At 44.0% G+C, this 18029-nt stretch overlaps 3 protein-coding genes across 20 annotated transcripts in view; 1 reads left to right on the forward strand and 2 right to left on the reverse strand.

Annotated features, from left to right (window-relative positions):
• Positions 1-6291, reverse strand: part of trnt1 (tRNA nucleotidyl transferase, CCA-adding, 1) — a 21354-nt gene extending 15063 nt beyond the window's left edge. Inside the window, exons 1-4 of one of the 4 annotated variants that reach the window (XM_086197060.1) lie at positions 5837-6291; positions 5503-5638; positions 3276-3469; positions 1-109 (exon numbers count right to left, since the gene is read on the reverse strand). The exon at positions 1-109 is cut by the window's left edge and continues 30 nt beyond it. In XM_086197060.1, coding sequence (XP_086053186.1) covers positions 1-109; positions 3276-3469; positions 5503-5638 — 439 coding nt within the window. In that variant the 5' untranslated portion in view covers positions 5837-6291. Of the gene's footprint in view, positions 110-3275; positions 3470-5502; positions 5639-5782 lie in introns of all 4 variants that reach the window. The other 3 variants (XM_086197069.1, XM_086197051.1, XM_086197078.1) reach the window with 3 other exon arrangements.
• arl6ip5a (ADP-ribosylation factor-like 6 interacting protein 5a) lies at positions 5989-9238 on the forward strand. 2 transcript variants are annotated; one of them, XM_086197103.1, is made up of 3 exons: positions 5989-6449; positions 8371-8588; positions 8665-9238. In XM_086197103.1, exons 1-3 carry the CDS (start codon positions 6271-6273, stop codon positions 8838-8840), a joined length of 573 nt encoding a protein of 190 aa, XP_086053229.1. In that variant the 5' UTR covers positions 5989-6270; the 3' UTR covers positions 8841-9238. The 2 variants fall into 2 exon arrangements, with proteins under 2 accessions (XP_086053229.1, XP_086053239.1); XM_086197113.1 differs by having other exon boundaries at positions 5991-6302; positions 8665-9237.
• A 5575-nt stretch (positions 9239-14813) lies between these two features.
• frmd4ba (FERM domain containing 4Ba) overlaps positions 14814-18029 on the reverse strand; it is a 62417-nt gene continuing 59201 nt past the window's right edge. For 12 of the 14 annotated variants that reach the window (XM_086196950.1, XM_086197018.1, XM_086196956.1 and 9 more), the window contains 3 exons: positions 17867-18002; positions 17281-17511; positions 14814-15733 (listed from right to left, as the gene is read on the reverse strand). In XM_086196950.1, the coding sequence (XP_086053076.1) occupies position 15733; positions 17281-17511; positions 17867-18002 (368 nt within the window). In that variant the 3' untranslated portion in view covers positions 14814-15732. The remainder of the gene's footprint in view (positions 15734-17280; positions 17512-17866; positions 18003-18029) is intronic. The other 2 variants (XM_086197038.1, XM_086197001.1) reach the window with 1 other exon arrangement.

An 18029-nucleotide genomic window follows, 5' to 3' on the forward strand; every position in this document is an offset into this window, starting at 1 on the left:
TCCTCTCAGCGTCTTTCTGCCAGTCAGTGGTGAACTCCACTTCAGCGTGACGGCCATTTGTCTGGACATCCACCCGCAATGTGGTCACCTCAAAGTTCTCATTGTGCAACTATGAAAGATAGCATGAAAAGATAAAACACTGAAATTTCCTGAGACAGAAAAGTGATCTCTAAAAAATGTCAAAATAATCTTTTAACGTTGGTGTTGGCTGTGACAGACAAATATTGTCAGATCTCAGAGACCAAACAAAGTATTCCCTTAATATCTCATACGAAAATCTTGACATAGCAAAAAAATAAATCTCTCGCATCATTCGAATGTACACAGTCATGTATAATGACAATTTGAGGTCAATCTCATTAGGTTTGGCTAACACATTCCACTACTAGTTGTGTTTAAAGCCTGTCAAAAGCTCCAGCATAACCTACTTTCTTGTTAATGTTGTTGCTATAAAATGGTGTAAAAAATGTTTTGTGTCACACAAGCCTCACAAAACACCTCGGTTCCATATACACACCAAAATTTGGTCCATTTTGTCTAATACAAGTTCATAAGAGCCACATATCTCGAAGCGAAGTAAAATCTGGTCAACTGGACGTAAGTTTATCTTGAAGACGTTTCACCTCTCATCCGAGAGGCTTCTTCAGTTCTAGTGAAGAGTGTGGAAACTCCAGCTTATAAACCTATGTGGGAGTGGTCAGTGCTATTGTGGTGGAAACGACCCTCCCGAGACTCACCTGGCCTCTCCAAACGACAGTCGTTGTGCGGTGTCAGGGAGTTTCAGGGGTGGTCGTTAGGGGGTTTCACCGACCACTCAGATGCTAATGGGCTGTGCTGGCATCAGCCGTTCCACATGGGTCTTTCAGCTGAACTCTTTGGGGAAGCTTTGAAAGGACTTGGTTGTAAATAGGTGAAAGGAAATGTCGCAGTCCACCTCCTCTGTTCAAAGATGGTTTCTCTATCCTGACGTGGATGACTTCTTTAACTCCTCTTTCAAACCATCTGTCCTCTCTGTCGAGAATTTGGACATGGTCGTCCTGGAAGGAGTGGCTTTCCTCCTTGAGGTGGAGGAAAACCGCTGAGTCCTGTCCTCCAGAGTTGGCTCTTCTATGTTGGGCCATGCGCTTGTTGAGGGGCTGTTTGGTTTCCCCTATGTAGAGATCCGTGCAGGCCTCACTGCATCTGACAGCATATACCAGATTGCTTTTCTGGCTGTGAGGGGTGGGATCTTTGGGGTGAACCAGTCTTTGTCTCAGAGTGTTGTCTGGTTTAAAAGACACAGGGATGCGGTGCTTATTATAGATTCTCCTTAATTTCTCAGAAACCCCTGCCACATAGGGGATCACTATGTTTTTTTTTTTTTTCTCCTGCCTTCTTCATCTTCCCTCCTCCTGGAGCTCTCCTCCTTTCTGGACCTGGAAGAGGATTTTACAAAGGTCCAGTCTGGGAAGCCACAAGTTTTAAGTGCTCTTTTCAGATGCTGCTGTTCTTTTTTTCGGCCTTGGACGCTGGTGGGGATGGTCTCCGCTCGGTGTTGCAGCGTCCTGATGACACCTAACTTGTGCTCCAGAGGATGGTGAGAGTCAAAAAGCAAGTATTGGTCAGTGTGGGTGGGTTTCGGATGAGAGGTGAAACGTCTTCAAGATAAACTTACGTCCAGTTGACCAGATTTTACTTCGCTTCGATCTATGATGACCTGGATGAATGAGAACCTACACAGACATAAGAGCCACATGTTTTAATTGATCCACATTCAAGATAGCAGAGGGCTAAGTGAAAATAGCCACGTGGACGTATGAGTCTCAGACATGCATGCTGCACGCACGCTCAGTATGCATGCCCCCGACAGAGAAAGACTGCCATGGTGAGTTTCATAAGCATTGGGAGGACTTGTATGGCAAAATTTGAATGACAGGGAGATTCATCTGCACATGTGGTGATCATAGTGTCTTAGCATTTGACTGCAGGATGCTAAGCTTTCAAGCTAGCAAACAACTACCACTTCAGGTTTTAGATGTATTAAGCAGCCATCCATCCATCCCTCCATGTTCTCCCTCTCCTCCTGTTCAGGGTGGTGGGGGTGGAGCCTATCCCAGCAGCCTTCCCCCTGGACAGGTCACCAGTCCATGGCAGGGCCAACACATAGAGACAGACAACCATTGGCTCTCCCAGCCACGCCTACGGTCAATTTAGAGTCTGGATTAACCTGGTCCCCTCTTGATGTCTTTGGACTGTGGAGGAAGCTGGAGTACCAGAGAGAACCCAGCAGGCACAGGGAGAACATGGAGACTCACACAAAGATCCTGTGCCTGAGCCAGGACTCGAACCCAGAACCTTCTTGCTGGGAGGCGACAGTGCTGACCACTGCACCACCGTGCAGCCCAATATTAAGCGTTTGACCAGAAATTTTTCTTTAGTTAGATGTGGCCAGCTTTGCATTTACCATTATTAACAGTGCAGCAAGTATTGGAATACAATATTTTCCTCCAAAATCATTGCTAAACTGAGCCGACTGTGACTTGAACAAGGGGTGACATAGTTCACTGATGAAACCTCAGTCAGCTCTCTGTAGTGCCAAATAAGTTGTGATTACCTTTAAAAGGTACAAAGTTCAGTTCCAATCCCTCATGTCCCTCTCTCCACTGTCACCTGTGCGTAGTGCAGTACCTCAGAGTTGTGACTTGACTCTGTAACTGGGGAAAGTTCTATGTGCCTCAAGATTCCAAATGCATTGTGTTGTTACAATGAACAGTTAAGCAGAGGAAACACTTCCCAACTTTCCCAGTCTTTACAGATATTGAAAAGGAGCAGGAGTACAGACTGAAAGACTGGTATCACATGTTTAACTGTGCCTGATGAGGAATCACAGACTACATGATTTGTCAAACCTACTGAAGGCATCAAACACTCCTCTATTTCTCCGGTCCACATTTGCTTTGTCGCCACTCTCCCTCTCTCGCTCTTTGACATCAACTTTTTAATACTCCCACCACTTTCTATCATCTTCTGATGCTATTCCCTGTGCCCCACCCTCTCTTTTTTGTTGGCTGTTGGCGACATGTGTTTGCAGTTGGGTCTGTTCCCCTCACTCACTTGCAGATCTGCCTCTTCAATGCTCACACACTAACAGATTTTTGTGCTAACTAGCCATGCCGACTGTCCACAATGAGTGCAGACTGGTCCAGACTTTGGCCAACTGTGAGTCGTGGGTAAAATCTGGCAAAAAATCTTGTAGTGCGTCTTCAGCTTTACATGTCCCCGATAGACACTCTTACTCTAGCTGTAATGGTTCCATGCTTCTCTCCTTTATTGTTGATCATCCTGATCCCCGCTGCTTCAAACATGCGCTTCATCTCCTCAGGTGTGGCTGTGGTGGCAAAGTCCACATCATCAGGCCGCTTTCCAGACAGCAGGTCCCGCACCGCCCCTCCGGCTATTCTCAGCTCATACTGGTGCTTCTCAAACACCTCTGACAAGACAAGAGACACAAAAATTGCCAGTGAGGTCGGGCCAGCTATCTTGTTTGCAGAGAGAATTCTGGTCAGTACCGAGGACGGACGTGAATGTGAAGCAGCCTCGCCGGGTGAAATGCAAATTATACCACTTCTCCTCTTCTTTGCTGGTTTGACTGATGGACTAAAAGCCAAATGGCCATTTACAGCATCAGAGTATCTATGACACCGTTCTATTCACTGGCAGTGCACTGTCTTGAGTGAAAATGGAAAGCACAACCACAAAAATAGAAATCATTATATGGTAGATAATGTTTTTATAACGGCAGCCCACGACAAACAAATAAATATGTGGGAAACCCTGCTGTGATATAACACATCTTAATCACGTACATACTAATTTAACAATGAATTAATACAAAATTCTTAACATCTCATCTAAGATGCATGAGTGTGTAGGCTAGCAATTTACAATACAAAACTTATTAAATAAAAACAATTGTTGCACAACTCCGACAGGCGTTCAACCTCATGCCCCCAAGCTCAGTGAAGTCCGCTAAGCTGTGACGAACGCAAGGTGCTGCTACGGATGACCACCTACCTGCCTGCTAGAGAACGGCTCATTGGAGTCCCAGGTTTCCCAGGTTATTTTTCTTTTTGTTCAGGGAAATCTTTACATGATTCTAGATGACAAGTTCAAACTTCACAACCATTCACAAGTGAAGCTTAAAGTTTACTTCCTGAGGGAACAGTTGTCAGTGTAGCTCACTGGTAGGTTGTTGGTGTTTTATTTTGTCGATATCAGCATTTTGTCTGTCCTTGGTTTAAAATGGACAAAAAAAATTGAGTCTCGATTATTTTATTTTATTTTTTATCAGCAGTAGCCCAACCAACAGCAAAGATTATGAAGACATACATTTTAATCTATGTTTTTTCATTGTTAGTAAGCACATGCCTAAACCAACCTAGCTAAATAAGAACCTCTGAGTAATTGTGCAGTTCATTGTCTGATCATTCGATTAATCATTTTAATAATAAATGACAAATCAACTGTAAAAATACTTGTTAGTTGCAGCACTACTGAGCTCCCATGTATCAACTGATGGCGCTGCTGAGCTTTCCAGATGCTCCCTGTCTGCACCCCCCCCCCAAAAAAAAACATCTAAATGTTTATTTTTTCAACAAAAAAACAATGCTTGCCCGACAGCCTGTCCAGACCTGTAGCACACTAACAAAATTAATGAAAGGATCCTGCAATGCAATAGGACTGAAAGCAGAGCGGTCCAGTAGAGTAAACTCCTAGCAGGCATCTCTCAACCAATCAGCTTAACTTCATTTGTTTACAACATGTAGACATCAGCTGGTGTGATCCATGTTAGCTGGTGACCATCACAGGTAAACACTACCCATTAACCACAAGCCTTTGTGTCCAATCACTGCCTTTCCAAAAACCCCAGATGACAAGGACACACGTGAAATGCAGGTCTGATGAGAAGCTGTGACTGACAGGCGCTTGTGGCCGTGGTCATGTTCGTCTCTGATGCGTTTGGTGCTGGACTCAACATCTTGTTCATGACAGTGAGGTGAAGGCTACGAGGGTTATGAGTATGTGATCGAATCATGAGTATGCAACTCCAAGAGAGACGATAACACCCTAAAAATGCACGAGGGAGCAAAACAACATTGTATTCCGGCACGATTCTCACTGAATTAGTAGGTTTAACAACTACTTTATGCTATAAATACACTTGATTTTAAAAAGTTGTTAATAACGCGCCATCTAACTGTGAGTTAACGTGTTTCTCGACTCGTCATCGACACTGGACAAATGATCGATTACGAGTGACGCATTGGGTGACTAAGCGAAGAAAACGCCTCCTTCGCGTTAGAACCTTGACGGTTCGAGTCCTGGTGCGGAGGTTAGGGTTTGATTCATTTTACGGTAGGGGTGTCATAAAGTCTGTAGGTGAAAATGAGAACTTCACGCGCGCGCGCGCACCCCACCTTTACTAAAATAATGACGTCACACTGGAACACCGGTGGTTCTCACCTGTCAGTTCGTTCAGTCCCGCGCTAAACAGAGACTGGAACTCGCTCGTCCTCAGCTGCATGGTGACGACGGACCTCCAAAAGAAACCAGTCCTCGCAATCACTCCAGCACCCACAATCCTGCTCCACATCCACATCTGTGGAAACACAAAACGTGCGTGAACACGAAGGACGCGTCTTCGTCGCTTAGTGGTCTGACGCTTGCTAATGTTAGCATAGCATCTTGTCATTCACGCCCAACGGTCCGCCCCGTGCCCCGGTTATAATGTTAACACACGTACCGGTAGTAGTAGTACCAACAACGATGGAAGAAGTACGTGACCATGGAGACAGACCTTGAACGTGAAGTCACTCAATCACTGACGCGTATGGAATGTCCCCTTCCTCTCATGAAGCCGTACCAGAAATGTTTCCGCCCTTCCCTGACCAAGAGCTGAGACACTCTTGATCACCAGCGAAGCTTCAAATGCCAAGTATCGCGAGATTTGAGGCGGCAGTTTCAGGAGGCTCGGGAACAGGTTCTATTAGTAAAGGCATTGAGGGGACTAAACAGTCCTATCACTGATGGACGGAGAGTACTGGGAATAACAGAGAGAATCGAGGTTTTCCCTGTTAATCCACTGTTCCATCTTCAATTCGGTGGGTGGCGGTAATGCGCCTATAAGCTGTTTGCTAACCGCCAGTAACTCAGAAGAAGAGGAAGCAGCAGCAGCAGCAGCAGCAGGAAGCTATAACTTGTGGCTATAACCTCCAGCCGGGGGCGGAGGTCATGGCGAAACTGGAGCTGGCGCCGCTCAGACGGTGGGACGACTTCTTTCCTGGTTCGGAGAGATTCGCCAAACCTGACGTTAAGGATTTGGCGAAATGGAATAATAGAGTTGTTAGTAATTTGCTTTATTACCAAACGAATTACCTGGCGGTGGCCCTTGTTGTTTTCTTTGCTGTCGGGTAAGTTAGGGTTAGAACTGTGGTCGGTACTGCCTGTTTACGTCACAGCTGTTGGAGACGTGTAGGACGTGTTCACTTGTTTTTGTTTTTGTTTTTGTTTTTAATACCAACACTTCTTTATTACCAGAAACCTAGAAATGACATATCAAAATTTTCCAAAAAATGAATTTGGTCCTAAACCAGCGCACTCTACTACAAAGTGAGAACACCAGGAGGGCGTCAGACATTACAGTTATTGCTTATCAGTGTCTTGGCAGAGTTGACCAGTGACAGGCTAAGGGTTTCATTTGAGAATTTACGGCAATGACGTGTTGTGATCCTCACCTAAAATCTCAAACATCTCTCTTTATCCGTGTGTATGTGGCTTTAATTTTGGTACAAAAGCTATGTAGTTAACAGTGCAGCCACACATCACTTGAACAATCCAGAATGCTCAGATGAACATTGGACCAGTTTTTAGAGGCATTCATCGTGATCAGCGAATTACCTGCATGCTCTTGTCTTGATCTCCACCATCAAACCACTTAAAATGGCATCACCATTCACCTCTTGACAACTACTGAGGTAATTCTTCAAAGACAGTGTGAGCGGAAGGGTGGCCGCAGGAGAGTAGGAAAGGCAGATCCTCAGAGGCAACCACAATGTACACTTCAGAGATACCAGGAGCAGTCACATGTCTCTATGTTCTCATTGTGCAACAAAATCCACTATCCAGCCAACTGACCAGCCAGATTATGGCAGTGAACACTCCCTGGAAGTTAATTCAACCGGTGTCAGGACACATGAGAGCAGTTTAAGGTTAGACTCCAGTGCCAGTTGACTCTTCAAGGTCAAAAGTCTCAGGTCAGTGGAGACTTTTGACCTTGAAGAGTCCGTGTTCACTTGCTATTGTTGTCCTTGGCGTGTAGACTGACATGAAGTCAAGGTGTCAATGATTTGGGGTCTGGGCAGGTTCCGGTAGGCAGGAGCAGAGCAGGAATGAGAAGACGCGCAAACAGGCCTGTTCTTGTGGGATGTATTGTTCCCTCCTCTGGTTATTATACTCTGCATTTTATTGTTAGAGTGGTGAATGATAAAACCCTGTAGATTTGCTGGCAATGCACATTTGAACATGTAGGAAGATGAATTTGGCCCCAAAGTACAAGCACAAATACTACAGACTACTGCAAAGTACTTGAAGTGTGTATTCTGTCTGAACAAGAAACAAAGTGACAGTGACACAGTTTGAACTGAAGCCTTGCTCCCTGAAAATAGGTTTGATGTCATGGTCAGCCCAGCTCAAACAGCTGTGACCCAACATCCCTGGGAGGGCTGACGTTCCCAAAGAGGCTGGACTTCCTGTTCATCCCTACTCAGAGAGCAGCGGGCGATTGACAGGTTGGCAGGAGAGAAACATGGCTAGAGACAGAAAGTAAAAGTCCTGGTCACCTCAGGACTTGACCCTGATGACATCAATACGAGGGCATACCTGCGTGAGATTAGTACAAATCTCATGTTGCAGTGCTTCCAAGTGGTTAAAACTCTGTGAATGACGAAGGAGGTAAAACTGTTTCAGATTATTATTCTTGTTATTATTTTTGCTGTGTTTTTGGCTCCAACAGCTGATACGGTTGCTGAGTAACTAACTGGCTGAGCGGGAAGGTTTTGATGCGACTGTGCAGCATCTAAAGTGGAGTTGTCGTCATTGAGGATTTGTTCTTCTTATGTATCACTGATAAGAGAAACAGCTGCCACTCTCAGAAAACAGCACAATTATTTGTGACACTTCATTTAAAAAAATGTCCAGAAAACTTTGGAAAAGTTCTGGAAATTTGTTAGGTTATGTTTTTCAGTGAAGATGAACTGAGAGTGACTTCATGAGGTTTCAAGTTGTACTGACAGAATCTGACCACTTGGTGGTGCTACTGTCTTATGTCTGCAGGCTCCTGGACCCTCTAGGGATGCTCACAGCCATGGCAGTGGTGTCTGGGGTCTTCCTGAGCTCAGGGTGGGCTGGCCAGAACAGAGCTATCATCAGCAACTTGAAAAGGCAAAACCCCACAGCCTTCATGATCGCAGTCATGGTCGCCAGCTACGTCTTCATGTCCATGCTGGGAAGTGTCATGGTGTTCTTAACAGCTGTCGCTGTACCTCTGGCTTGTATGTACGACACTGTGGGGTGGGTTTTCTGCCTAGAGTTTGAAATATCATTAATACTTGATCATCTGCCTTTCAGTGATATTTACACATGCTTCACTCCGTCTTCGCAACTTAAAGAACAAGCTGGAGAACAAAATGGAGGGCGCTGGACTGAAGAGGTCACCCATGGGTATAGTACTGGAAGCTCTGGGTCAGCAGGAAGAGAACATTCTAAAAATCCAGAACTTCCTGGAGGGTAACCTGAAGGAGTGATGGACTTGACCCAAAATGTCTGTCCTAATGTTTGATTAATACACCAGTGTGTTTTAATACCCAAGTGTCTGTGTGAGTGAAAAGGCCTTCACAAAATGCTGGCTAAAGGAGAATCGCCCCACTACAGAATCTTTTGTTACGATTGTAAAATGACTCATTCAGTCTGACTCCAAAAAGACCTGGGAGAAAAACCATGGCAGAAATGGCAGGCCTCTTACGCCAGTGAGCGTGACTGTCTATGATGAGGTGAGCATGTACGCATTTCACCCTGCAGATTTAGAGACCTCCCCGGGACCTTGTTTTTTGTGTCATTGTTCAGTGTTTTTTGTAGTTGTTTTAAAATATGAAAATCACCTATAAATAAAGTTTCAAACAGAAGTGTCAGAGTGTGGGGGAGACATCTCAGCACATTGTTCATCTCTTCCCTCCATGACAGTCCAAACGTAGCAGGATGTCGTAGGACGTGGAGATGGCGGAGCCTCCGACCTGCATGACATCTGGCTTGAATCAGTCTCAGGAAGAACCATCAGCTGAAACTGCAGCAATGCAAGTGTGAATATAAACAAACCAAATACGCCTAAAACAATAGAAAGAGAGCTGCTTTGTTTGCAGCGGTCAGCTTCTCTGTGCATATTTAAGATGAAGGCTTTCAAGGCACATGAGGTTAAACCCGCCACCATCAGCGATCCTCCTGCACCCCAAGCTCCTCAAAGCTATCTTCACCATTTCACACCGATCGATGGCCGGCACCACAGTGTGGAGTGCTGAGCACTGCAGACTGATAGGGTGGCTTCTCCATGACCTGATATCAAACGAACACACCAACTTTACCAGAACACAGAGATCCTGCGTGCACGAGGGAGCTGAGAGCCACCCTTAGCTTAGCAAAATGAACATTCTAGTCATCAACAAACATTTGTTTTTTTTGTCAAATCACTGTGCCCAGTTGGGAAAGTAGTTCCTGCTACTGTGTCTGTGTAGGTTCTCATTCATCCAGGTCATCGTAGATCGAAGCGAAGTAAAATCTGGTCAACTGGACGTAAGTTTATCTTGAAGACGTTTCACCTCTCATCCGAGAGGCTTCTTCAGTTCTAGTGAAGAGTGTGGAAACTCCAGCTTATAAACCTATGTGGGAGTGGTCAGTGCTATTGTGGTGGAAACGACCCTCCCCAGACTCACCTGGCCTCCCCAAACGACAGTCGTTGTGCGGTGTCAGGGAGTTTCAGGGGTGGTCGTTAGGGAGTTTCACCGACCACTCAGATGCTAATGGGCTGTGCTGGCATCAGCCGTTCCACATGGGTCTTTCAGCTGAGCTCTTTGGGGAAGCTTTGAGTTCCTGCTACTGTGTGTGACCAATGCTAAAATTATGTCTCCTCTCTTTACTTTTGTATTTTTTCAACCAATGTTACACACCACCCTCGTTGTACGAATGCAGGCAACAAGACATCTACGCTAACACTTCCCCTCCATTACCATTCATTGTGCTAACTAGCGATCCAATCATCGCTAACCCTCCTGCGGGGAAATTTTCAAAGACCACCCACCTTGCAACTGACCACCATCCATGCAGCAGTCTGAGAGAAAGTTAACTGCAGTTAATAAAATATCTTTTAGAAAACTCCTCATCAGGGACACTGATAAACTCAAACTTATCCACAAAGCAGCCATGTTGTAGGAGGGGAGCTGGACTCTTGACAGAGAGGAGAACGTTGTCCAGGATTAGGACCATTTTGGACAACACTTCCCACCCTCTCTATCACATGCCGGCCAGCAGGAAAAGTACTTTCAAACAGAGACTCAAACTCCCACGTTGCACCACTGAGTGCCACAGGAAATCATTCCTGCCGGTGGCGATCAAACTGTTAACTCCTCCCTCTAAGATGCAGCCCATCTTATGGAGTTGTTTTACCAGTTAAACCGTGCAGTACAAATGTCCCATTCAGTGTAAAAATGTAAATAAGTACAAAAGATATATTCGTATATTCTTGATTCTCTATTTTTTTTCTTATTATATATTGTTTTTTACTGTAAGCAAGCGTTTAATAAAGGATTTCTGATTCTGATTCTGATATTCTGAGGAACTATGGGGAAGTGCAAGTTCAACAGTGGGTGGTTGAGAAATGAACCTGCAATGCTGGGTCTAACCCAGTAGAAAGGAACGTCTGAAGCCTGCTGCACCTTGTGGTCGAAGCCTTGGACCTCAACTTGGACCAGTGGGCTGAAGAACTGCACTCATAGTCAAAGAATCACGTGGCCCAGGTGAGAAGTCCAAAACAAACTCTTGCCATCTCCTCTGCGTTTCTCTCTGGCTCACAAGCATCAAATGTGTCCAGCACAACTTTAGCTTCTTCTTTGTTATTTTCCAACTTTTGCGCATGCACCGATGTGCATAGCAGCCTGTAACCATTGCTCCATCTCAACTTTTGTTTTTTAAGTAGTTTTCCTTCTTTTGTCCTTTTTTTGTCTTCCTTTCTTTCCTTGATTTAACTTGGTAGTTACAGACCCTCTGTAAAGATGCTGTTAGAAAGAGTTTTGGTCTTTTCTTGTTTTTTTTTGTGTGTTTTTTTACAGAATTTCCCTTGGGGATGAATAAAGTATTCTGATTCTGATAGAACAACATCAGCAGAAATCAACCTCCAAAGCATGTTTGGGTCTCCAAAACTCCAGCCCTAAAATGGCACCATTAGCACAGGTTAGGTCTTAAATGCATGTTCCCTGATTCTGATAAAACAGCTGGCAAAGCAGCTCCATCATCCAATTATATTCAGCTTTATACATCAAGAGGGACTTCATTTGTACAGTAATAGCGGCCCATTTGATGGCCGATAAAAACTTGAAGCAAAGATCAAAATCAAACAGCTGGACCTGCATGTCCACTTCTGGGATAAAGGACAAATTAATTCAAGGTGCCTGGGATAGCAGTTTATGACAGGGGCACAGGACGTGCTGCCGAACGTCAAAGTGATCAATAATTGATAAGCTTACTCTGTTATAAAATAAAGAAATCTCCGTCTGTCTGAGTCACTTGTCTCCTCGCTGGGTGGGTGAATCTATACGAAACGTCACATGACCAAAGAGACTGACGTGTCTGATAATCACCATTGTTGATTTATTTAGTAGTTTTAAACTAAAAAACACTTCAGCTATCATCTTATTGTCCTGAGTCCAAAAACTGCACCTCTCTGCCGTCAGGACCCTCGTCGTGGTGGAGGGAGGAGCTGATCTGCATCAACGTGACAGTGACATGTTTTCATCCATGTTGTTGTTGTTACATATCTATATATCTATAGATCTACAGATACATTTAGGTATAGATAGATAGATATACATACATGTACATATGTGTGTATGGATTTGTATATATACATATGTGTATATATACATGCATACATCTACACATAAGACACATATATATGTATATATATATCATCAGACAATTGATTGTACATATTTTATATATGTATATAATATACATATATATATGTATGTGTATGTATATACATATGGATATATACACACATATATGGATATATATAAATATATACGTACATATACACACATATGTATATGTATATACATATGGATATATACACACACATATATGGATATATATCCATACATATACACACATATGTATATGTATATACATATGGATATATACACACATATATGGATATATATACATACATATACACACATATGTATATGTATATACATATGGATATAAATATACATATATGGATATATATAAATATATACGTACATATACACACATATGTATATGTATATACATATGGATATAAATATACACACACACACACACACACACACACACACATACAGTCTGGTGGTGCTGCATTTTCACTGGCGCTGGCAGGCTATACTGTCAGGGTGACTCATCCTCGTCCATACGGTGAAACTCCGAGGAGCGAACACAGATGCTGGTGGTGACGGCACAGTGGCAACCCTTGTTCTTGTTGCTGCAGCTGCTGCATAGTCCCCACCGTCATGTGCATGCACTGCTGCACGCCAACAAGCATGCCTTTGGTGTTTGTTCCACAACACGTGTGTAATCTGGGACTGGAAAATGGAATTACACAATCCTAAACACTTTTTTGCTGTGGCCTTTGTATGAATCAACACTTACCAAGTTATGAAAGTAACTGTCAGACAGAAGCAGACCTTTGGACTTGGAACATACGATTGTCCGTGTAATGCAGCTGGGCTTGTGCCTGCTTTGTTGACTGTAGGAAGGAAGGCTCTTTAACTGCTGAGAAATAATCTTCTTGGGCAGTGAGAAAATAAAGGATTATGTCATTTTAAACACAAGCGCTTATATCTTACTTTTATGTGTTTGTGTTTGTGTTTGTGGAGGAGGGAATATTAACATTTAAGTTCATGTGACCCCCACCTGGCAAATTTTACATTCTTCATCTTCCGTGTCTCTCTGATTCGCTGCTGAGTGGTAGCTGTCAGTAGTTTATTCTGAAAAGGCAGCATACAGTTGGTTAGCAATGCCACCTTGGCTAAAGCTGTTCCCTTCTGTAGCTAAAAATAAGGTTCAAAACTGCGAAAGGGAACCAAATCAGTCCAGACACAAGCTTTAAACATGAGAAATAAAAGCTGAAAGTGGCCACATATCTGTGCAGTGCAGAGCAGAACTTTTCTGTGGACTTCTCACTCAAATTTAATCCAGTGTTAGTTGAAAAACATTGATTATTGTGGCTTTAAATAAGACACCATCTGACCTGAGGACACTCTGGTAGAGGTAGTGAATGTGTCCAAACTGAGGAATGAAGGGAGGAAGTGGAGGTTTCAAGTGGCCTCTACAGGACACTTCTAACAAGGAGGCCTGGAGGGAGGGTTTGGTGCCATTGACACTGGCTCGTCACTCACAGGTAGGACAGGAGGGGCGATCATTGCTGTGGTGGGTGTGACAGGCTTTAAAGACTGGTTTGGATGCTTTACGGCTTAAGGACACAAGAACCAGCCTGGCAACACATCAAGATGAGGAAATGCGACAGCATTCCTTAACAGAGGCTTGTTTGTTACTGACTGACTCACACGTGGCCTCAAATGTATGTTGAGAATGCATTTCTACCTTCCAGGTGACTGAAGACCACCATGCTGAGTCACTTTCGCAGCTTCTGCTCAGTAATCAAGTGTGAAAGACGGAACTCAAACACTATCCCACTGACTAAACGTCCAGTTTCCTGATTCCCTGGATTCAGGTTTGAATCCTTTTCTTCTCTCCACTCACAGTTCAGTTTCTTTCGATAGGTTTTTTGAATCTAAGGCTGCTAGACTCTGAGCTGCTCTGGTAGAACCAGTATTGATAAGATGCACTCTCGCCTCTCATGGCTCACCACTGACCAAAGGATCTCTTCAAGTTTGGCCAGATTTTTCTCCTGTGTCACTGACTCAAAGATGCCTTTGTTTTTATTTGAACAAATAGAATATTGTACTGATACACATAATCACAACACAAGGTATGCTGTTAAGGGTCATATTGTTACACCGCGTTCAAAGACAAACTCAATGAAAAAAACAGTCATTTACAGAGGCAAAGCTAATTGGAATAAGCTGCCGCTTGACATTCGTCACATAAAAAAGAAGTCAGCCTTTAAGAAGCAACTGCAAAGGCATTTACTGGTATGCAGATGACCAGAGTATAGTTATAACTTGTGGGAGTTATTTCTACTAGTGTGTTCAATAATGTTTGACATCACTAACGTAATTGTATCATTTTAAGGCATTATTTTATATACAATTCAGGATATTGATGTAACCCTAATGTAAATGTATGTAATTTAATGTAGTTTGTAACATTTTGTTTTTGTAATATTTCTGAAATGTTATGTTTCTTTTTATGTGTTTGCTCTATGCAATTTTAGTGTGGACCGCAGTGAGACGAGCCGATGTCACGGGGATCTATTTCAAATAAACAAATAAATCTACGACCCAAATGACAAATTCAAATGCTGATTTTTTTTATTCAAACAAATGAAATTATACAAATGACTAAGAACCAGCTTAACAACTTCTTTTTTTTTTACTATATATTACATGCTTTACAAATACATAAAATGCTATAAAAAAGACAGAACCAGTGTATTAACAATAACAATATTAAGCAGTCCATGATGTCCAGCATGGAGGAGATAACCATGTTTTTGTTTTTTCGTTTAAGTCCCATCCTCATGCCCTGACTGATCAGATTTGACAGTAACCTTGGTTGTAATCTTGTCGACAAATGGGAAAGGGAAGCATTGTGGTGGGTACAAGAAAGACAAAACTGGTGGCTGCAGAATGTTCCAGGTCCTTTTTGAAAGAAATCCTTCATTTGAGACAATTTATGGCTCCTCGTCCGATCCTTCATGGGTATTAAGTTCAAAGTTCACAGGTGTGTGTAAGTGGCTGAGCCCATGAGTCATGTCTCGATTGTAGCCCCCCCAATAGAGACGATCCTGGTCCTCACCACAGTCCACAGCAGCTCCTGGGATGGTTTCAGTGCACAAGTGCCATCATCACTACAAACACTCGCAATCCAGACACAAAGACAGCCTGGGAGCTTTTGTTGTAATTGTAGGTCCAGGTGTGTTTGGCATTTCCATTTAACAGAACAAAAAGTTCATTCCTTTACAGTCGGAAGTTCACAAAATTAAGTTCCTTCATTCTTCATATCTTCTAGTAGAAAAACCGGTAAGTGCAGTCTAAGGCACAGTGACAGCTTGTCAAGGTAAAAGTGTTATTTAGTGTGAGGAAAGATGGCCCACTAAACTATTGTTCCTGGTTTTGAGTCCTCGTGCCAGTGTATCTGGTCCTCTGGGTCCACATCAGCGTGCAGCTGGTTGCTCACGTGTGAGTCCATTTGGCTGATGTCTACGTACGATCTGAAATCAACAGAAACAGTGAAACAAATTAGACTGCAGGCTGCATCATGAGGCCGGTGAACCTCTTCCACACATGCACAGCGAACCTTCAGTTATCTGGATGTTACCTGAGTCCACCAATAGAACGACTTAAACCTTGCCCACTCCCCGTTACCAATGACACTGTCCGTGAGAATTCATGGCGACAGAGTAGGCAACGTGTTGAGTTATTTGAGAAACCTCAAGAAAACATCTGAGGATGAAGAAGAATGATCATTTACATGGAAATGTCGAACTAGAATTTGGGAACCTGTGTTTGTTCGGATGCCATTGACATTGTTCGACAAGTCCAGGCGACTGGTTTGATTCTGTCAAAATTGGAGGTCGGAAGAGTTATTTAGATTTGCTTTAAGAACACACTACTTTTAATGGTACCAAACAAATAATGTCGCAACTACAGGGTGCTGATTTATCATTAATCAGTGGATGCCAAATGACCATACCAGCTAGCACCTTTAGCAGAGGAAGCGTCAGTTAGAGAAATAGAGCGAGAACTAACCCTGCCATGTGTTCACCGTAAGGCAATGTGAGAAGGGTCTGATTTACTCGTTGTACGCCTGGAAAACAACCAAATTGGAAAATTTGAATGGAGGAAACTAAACAGAGAATTTCCAGTCGGTGACTTCTCTGTTGTCTCCTGTTGTGTGCTCCATGTGTGAAAGGACAGTGTCTGAGGTTCGTATGAGACCACAGCTGATGACATCATCTAGAATGAATGACCCCTGGGCTGACACTCTGTTGGGCCAAGATCATGATAGGAAGCTCACATGCACGTGATGAGTGCAAACCCAGGGTCAAACGTTCCATGTTCTCATCCAACCACACAACAGATGTACACGCAGGCGGCACAAGCACAGCGGTTAAATGCTGCAGCGTTTTGGGGGGGGGGGGGGTCACAGCTGCCCTCTGCCACACACGTGCTCTCCCACCACCACAACACACCCAAAGAATCCAATCAAAACCACAAATGATTTGGAACATTTTATCAGTCCCTGCCACACATAACAACACAGATGGCCATCACCTTTATGTGGGGTAGTTTTGCATCCTTGTGTCTCACCCGTTCATTGAGGAGTAACTTTTATTACAGGGCAGGGGGATTAATTTCCCTGGTCAGTAGTATAGCCACACCTCTCTAATGACCCTGCAGGGCACGCCGTCCTATAAGAGCTCCGCCATTCAAACTCTGGGAGACATCTGCGCATGAAAGTGGGCAAAGGTCAAAGGGTGAATTGCAGCACATGGGCAGGGGACCTCTACAGGGGCAGGCAGTAGGCAAACAGGAGGGGAAGAAAAACTATAGAAGTGATTAAGCTGGGACCACTGGATGACAACACGCTGGCTGCAAGAGCAAGAAAGGCAGGTGTGTGACAAAGCCATGCAGATACCTTACAGTACAGGACACTCAACTATCAGTCAAACATCTCAAGTGCAAAGTTCACTTCAAAACATCAACAAGCAAATGATGGCGGCAAACCCACAGACTCCAGCTGTGGTTGGTTACTTACTAGGAGCTACCTTTAGAAAAGGACACACTAGTGAGCCTGTGCCCCCTTGAGGCCTGAAGCTGGTCAGGGCTGGAGGCTGCGAACCTGGCTCGACAGCCAGGAGAGTAGGAGGAGGGGGAAGGGAAAGGGGAGGAGGAAGCTGAAGAGGAAGAACAGGGAGGGGAAATGGTGCCGCATCCCCAGCCATCGGGGCTATGCCAGGAGCTGTTAAAAAGCTCTGAGGTGCGAAATCTATAAAAGAGCAGTTCCCGGTGGACAGTTAAACTCAGAGGAAACACCGAGTACTGGTTGCATAGTTCCTCATAATCCTACTGCTGGACCAGGCTGTCATGTTAAGTAGATGGATGATTGTGGAGTCTGTTACTTGAGCTAAGTGGTGAGGTACAAGAAAACCTAACACAGCATATCTATTAGCATATATATTAGCATATATATTAGCTAACAAAACCGAACAGCAGCTTGTATCTTTTGTGGCCATCCACTGTAAATAATTAAGAACTAGCACTCAGTTCGAGGGATCAAGAGGATCAGGGAGCAGCTTATTGGATAAGACGCTTAGATGAGGCCAAGTTTTCTTCTTTCTTACCTGTTCTGGGCGGAGTGGCTGAAAGGGGCTGTGCGGTAGGGGTAGGACTGCGGTGCTTGCATGGGCATGTCGTATTCCAGCATAGAGCGACCACTACTGTGGCTGGCCCAATTTCTGGTGGAGGAGGCTGAGGACACTGGAAAACATGGGACAAGTTAGTCCT

Source organism: Aulostomus chinensis, chromosome 3, assembly GCF_037954235.1.
Source record: "Aulostomus chinensis isolate RoL2024-O1b breed Wild chromosome 3, RoL_Achi_v1.0, whole genome shotgun sequence".
NCBI classification, from domain to species: Eukaryota; Metazoa; Chordata; class Actinopteri; order Syngnathiformes; family Aulostomidae; genus Aulostomus; species Aulostomus chinensis.

Excerpts from the sequence above, each read along its gene's own strand:
- arl6ip5a (XM_086197103.1), top strand. The coding sequence starts at position 6,271 with ATGGCGAAACTGGAGCTGGCGCCGCTCAGACGGTGGGACGACTTCTTT. Across the intron at positions 6,450-8,370 it reads GTTGTTTTCTTTGCTGTCGG|GCTCCTGGACCCTCTAGGGA; the intron begins GTAAGTTAGGGT and ends TTATGTCTGCAG. Across the intron at positions 8,589-8,664 it reads TGTCGCTGTACCTCTGGCTT|TGATATTTACACATGCTTCA; the intron begins GTATGTACGACA and ends TCTGCCTTTCAG.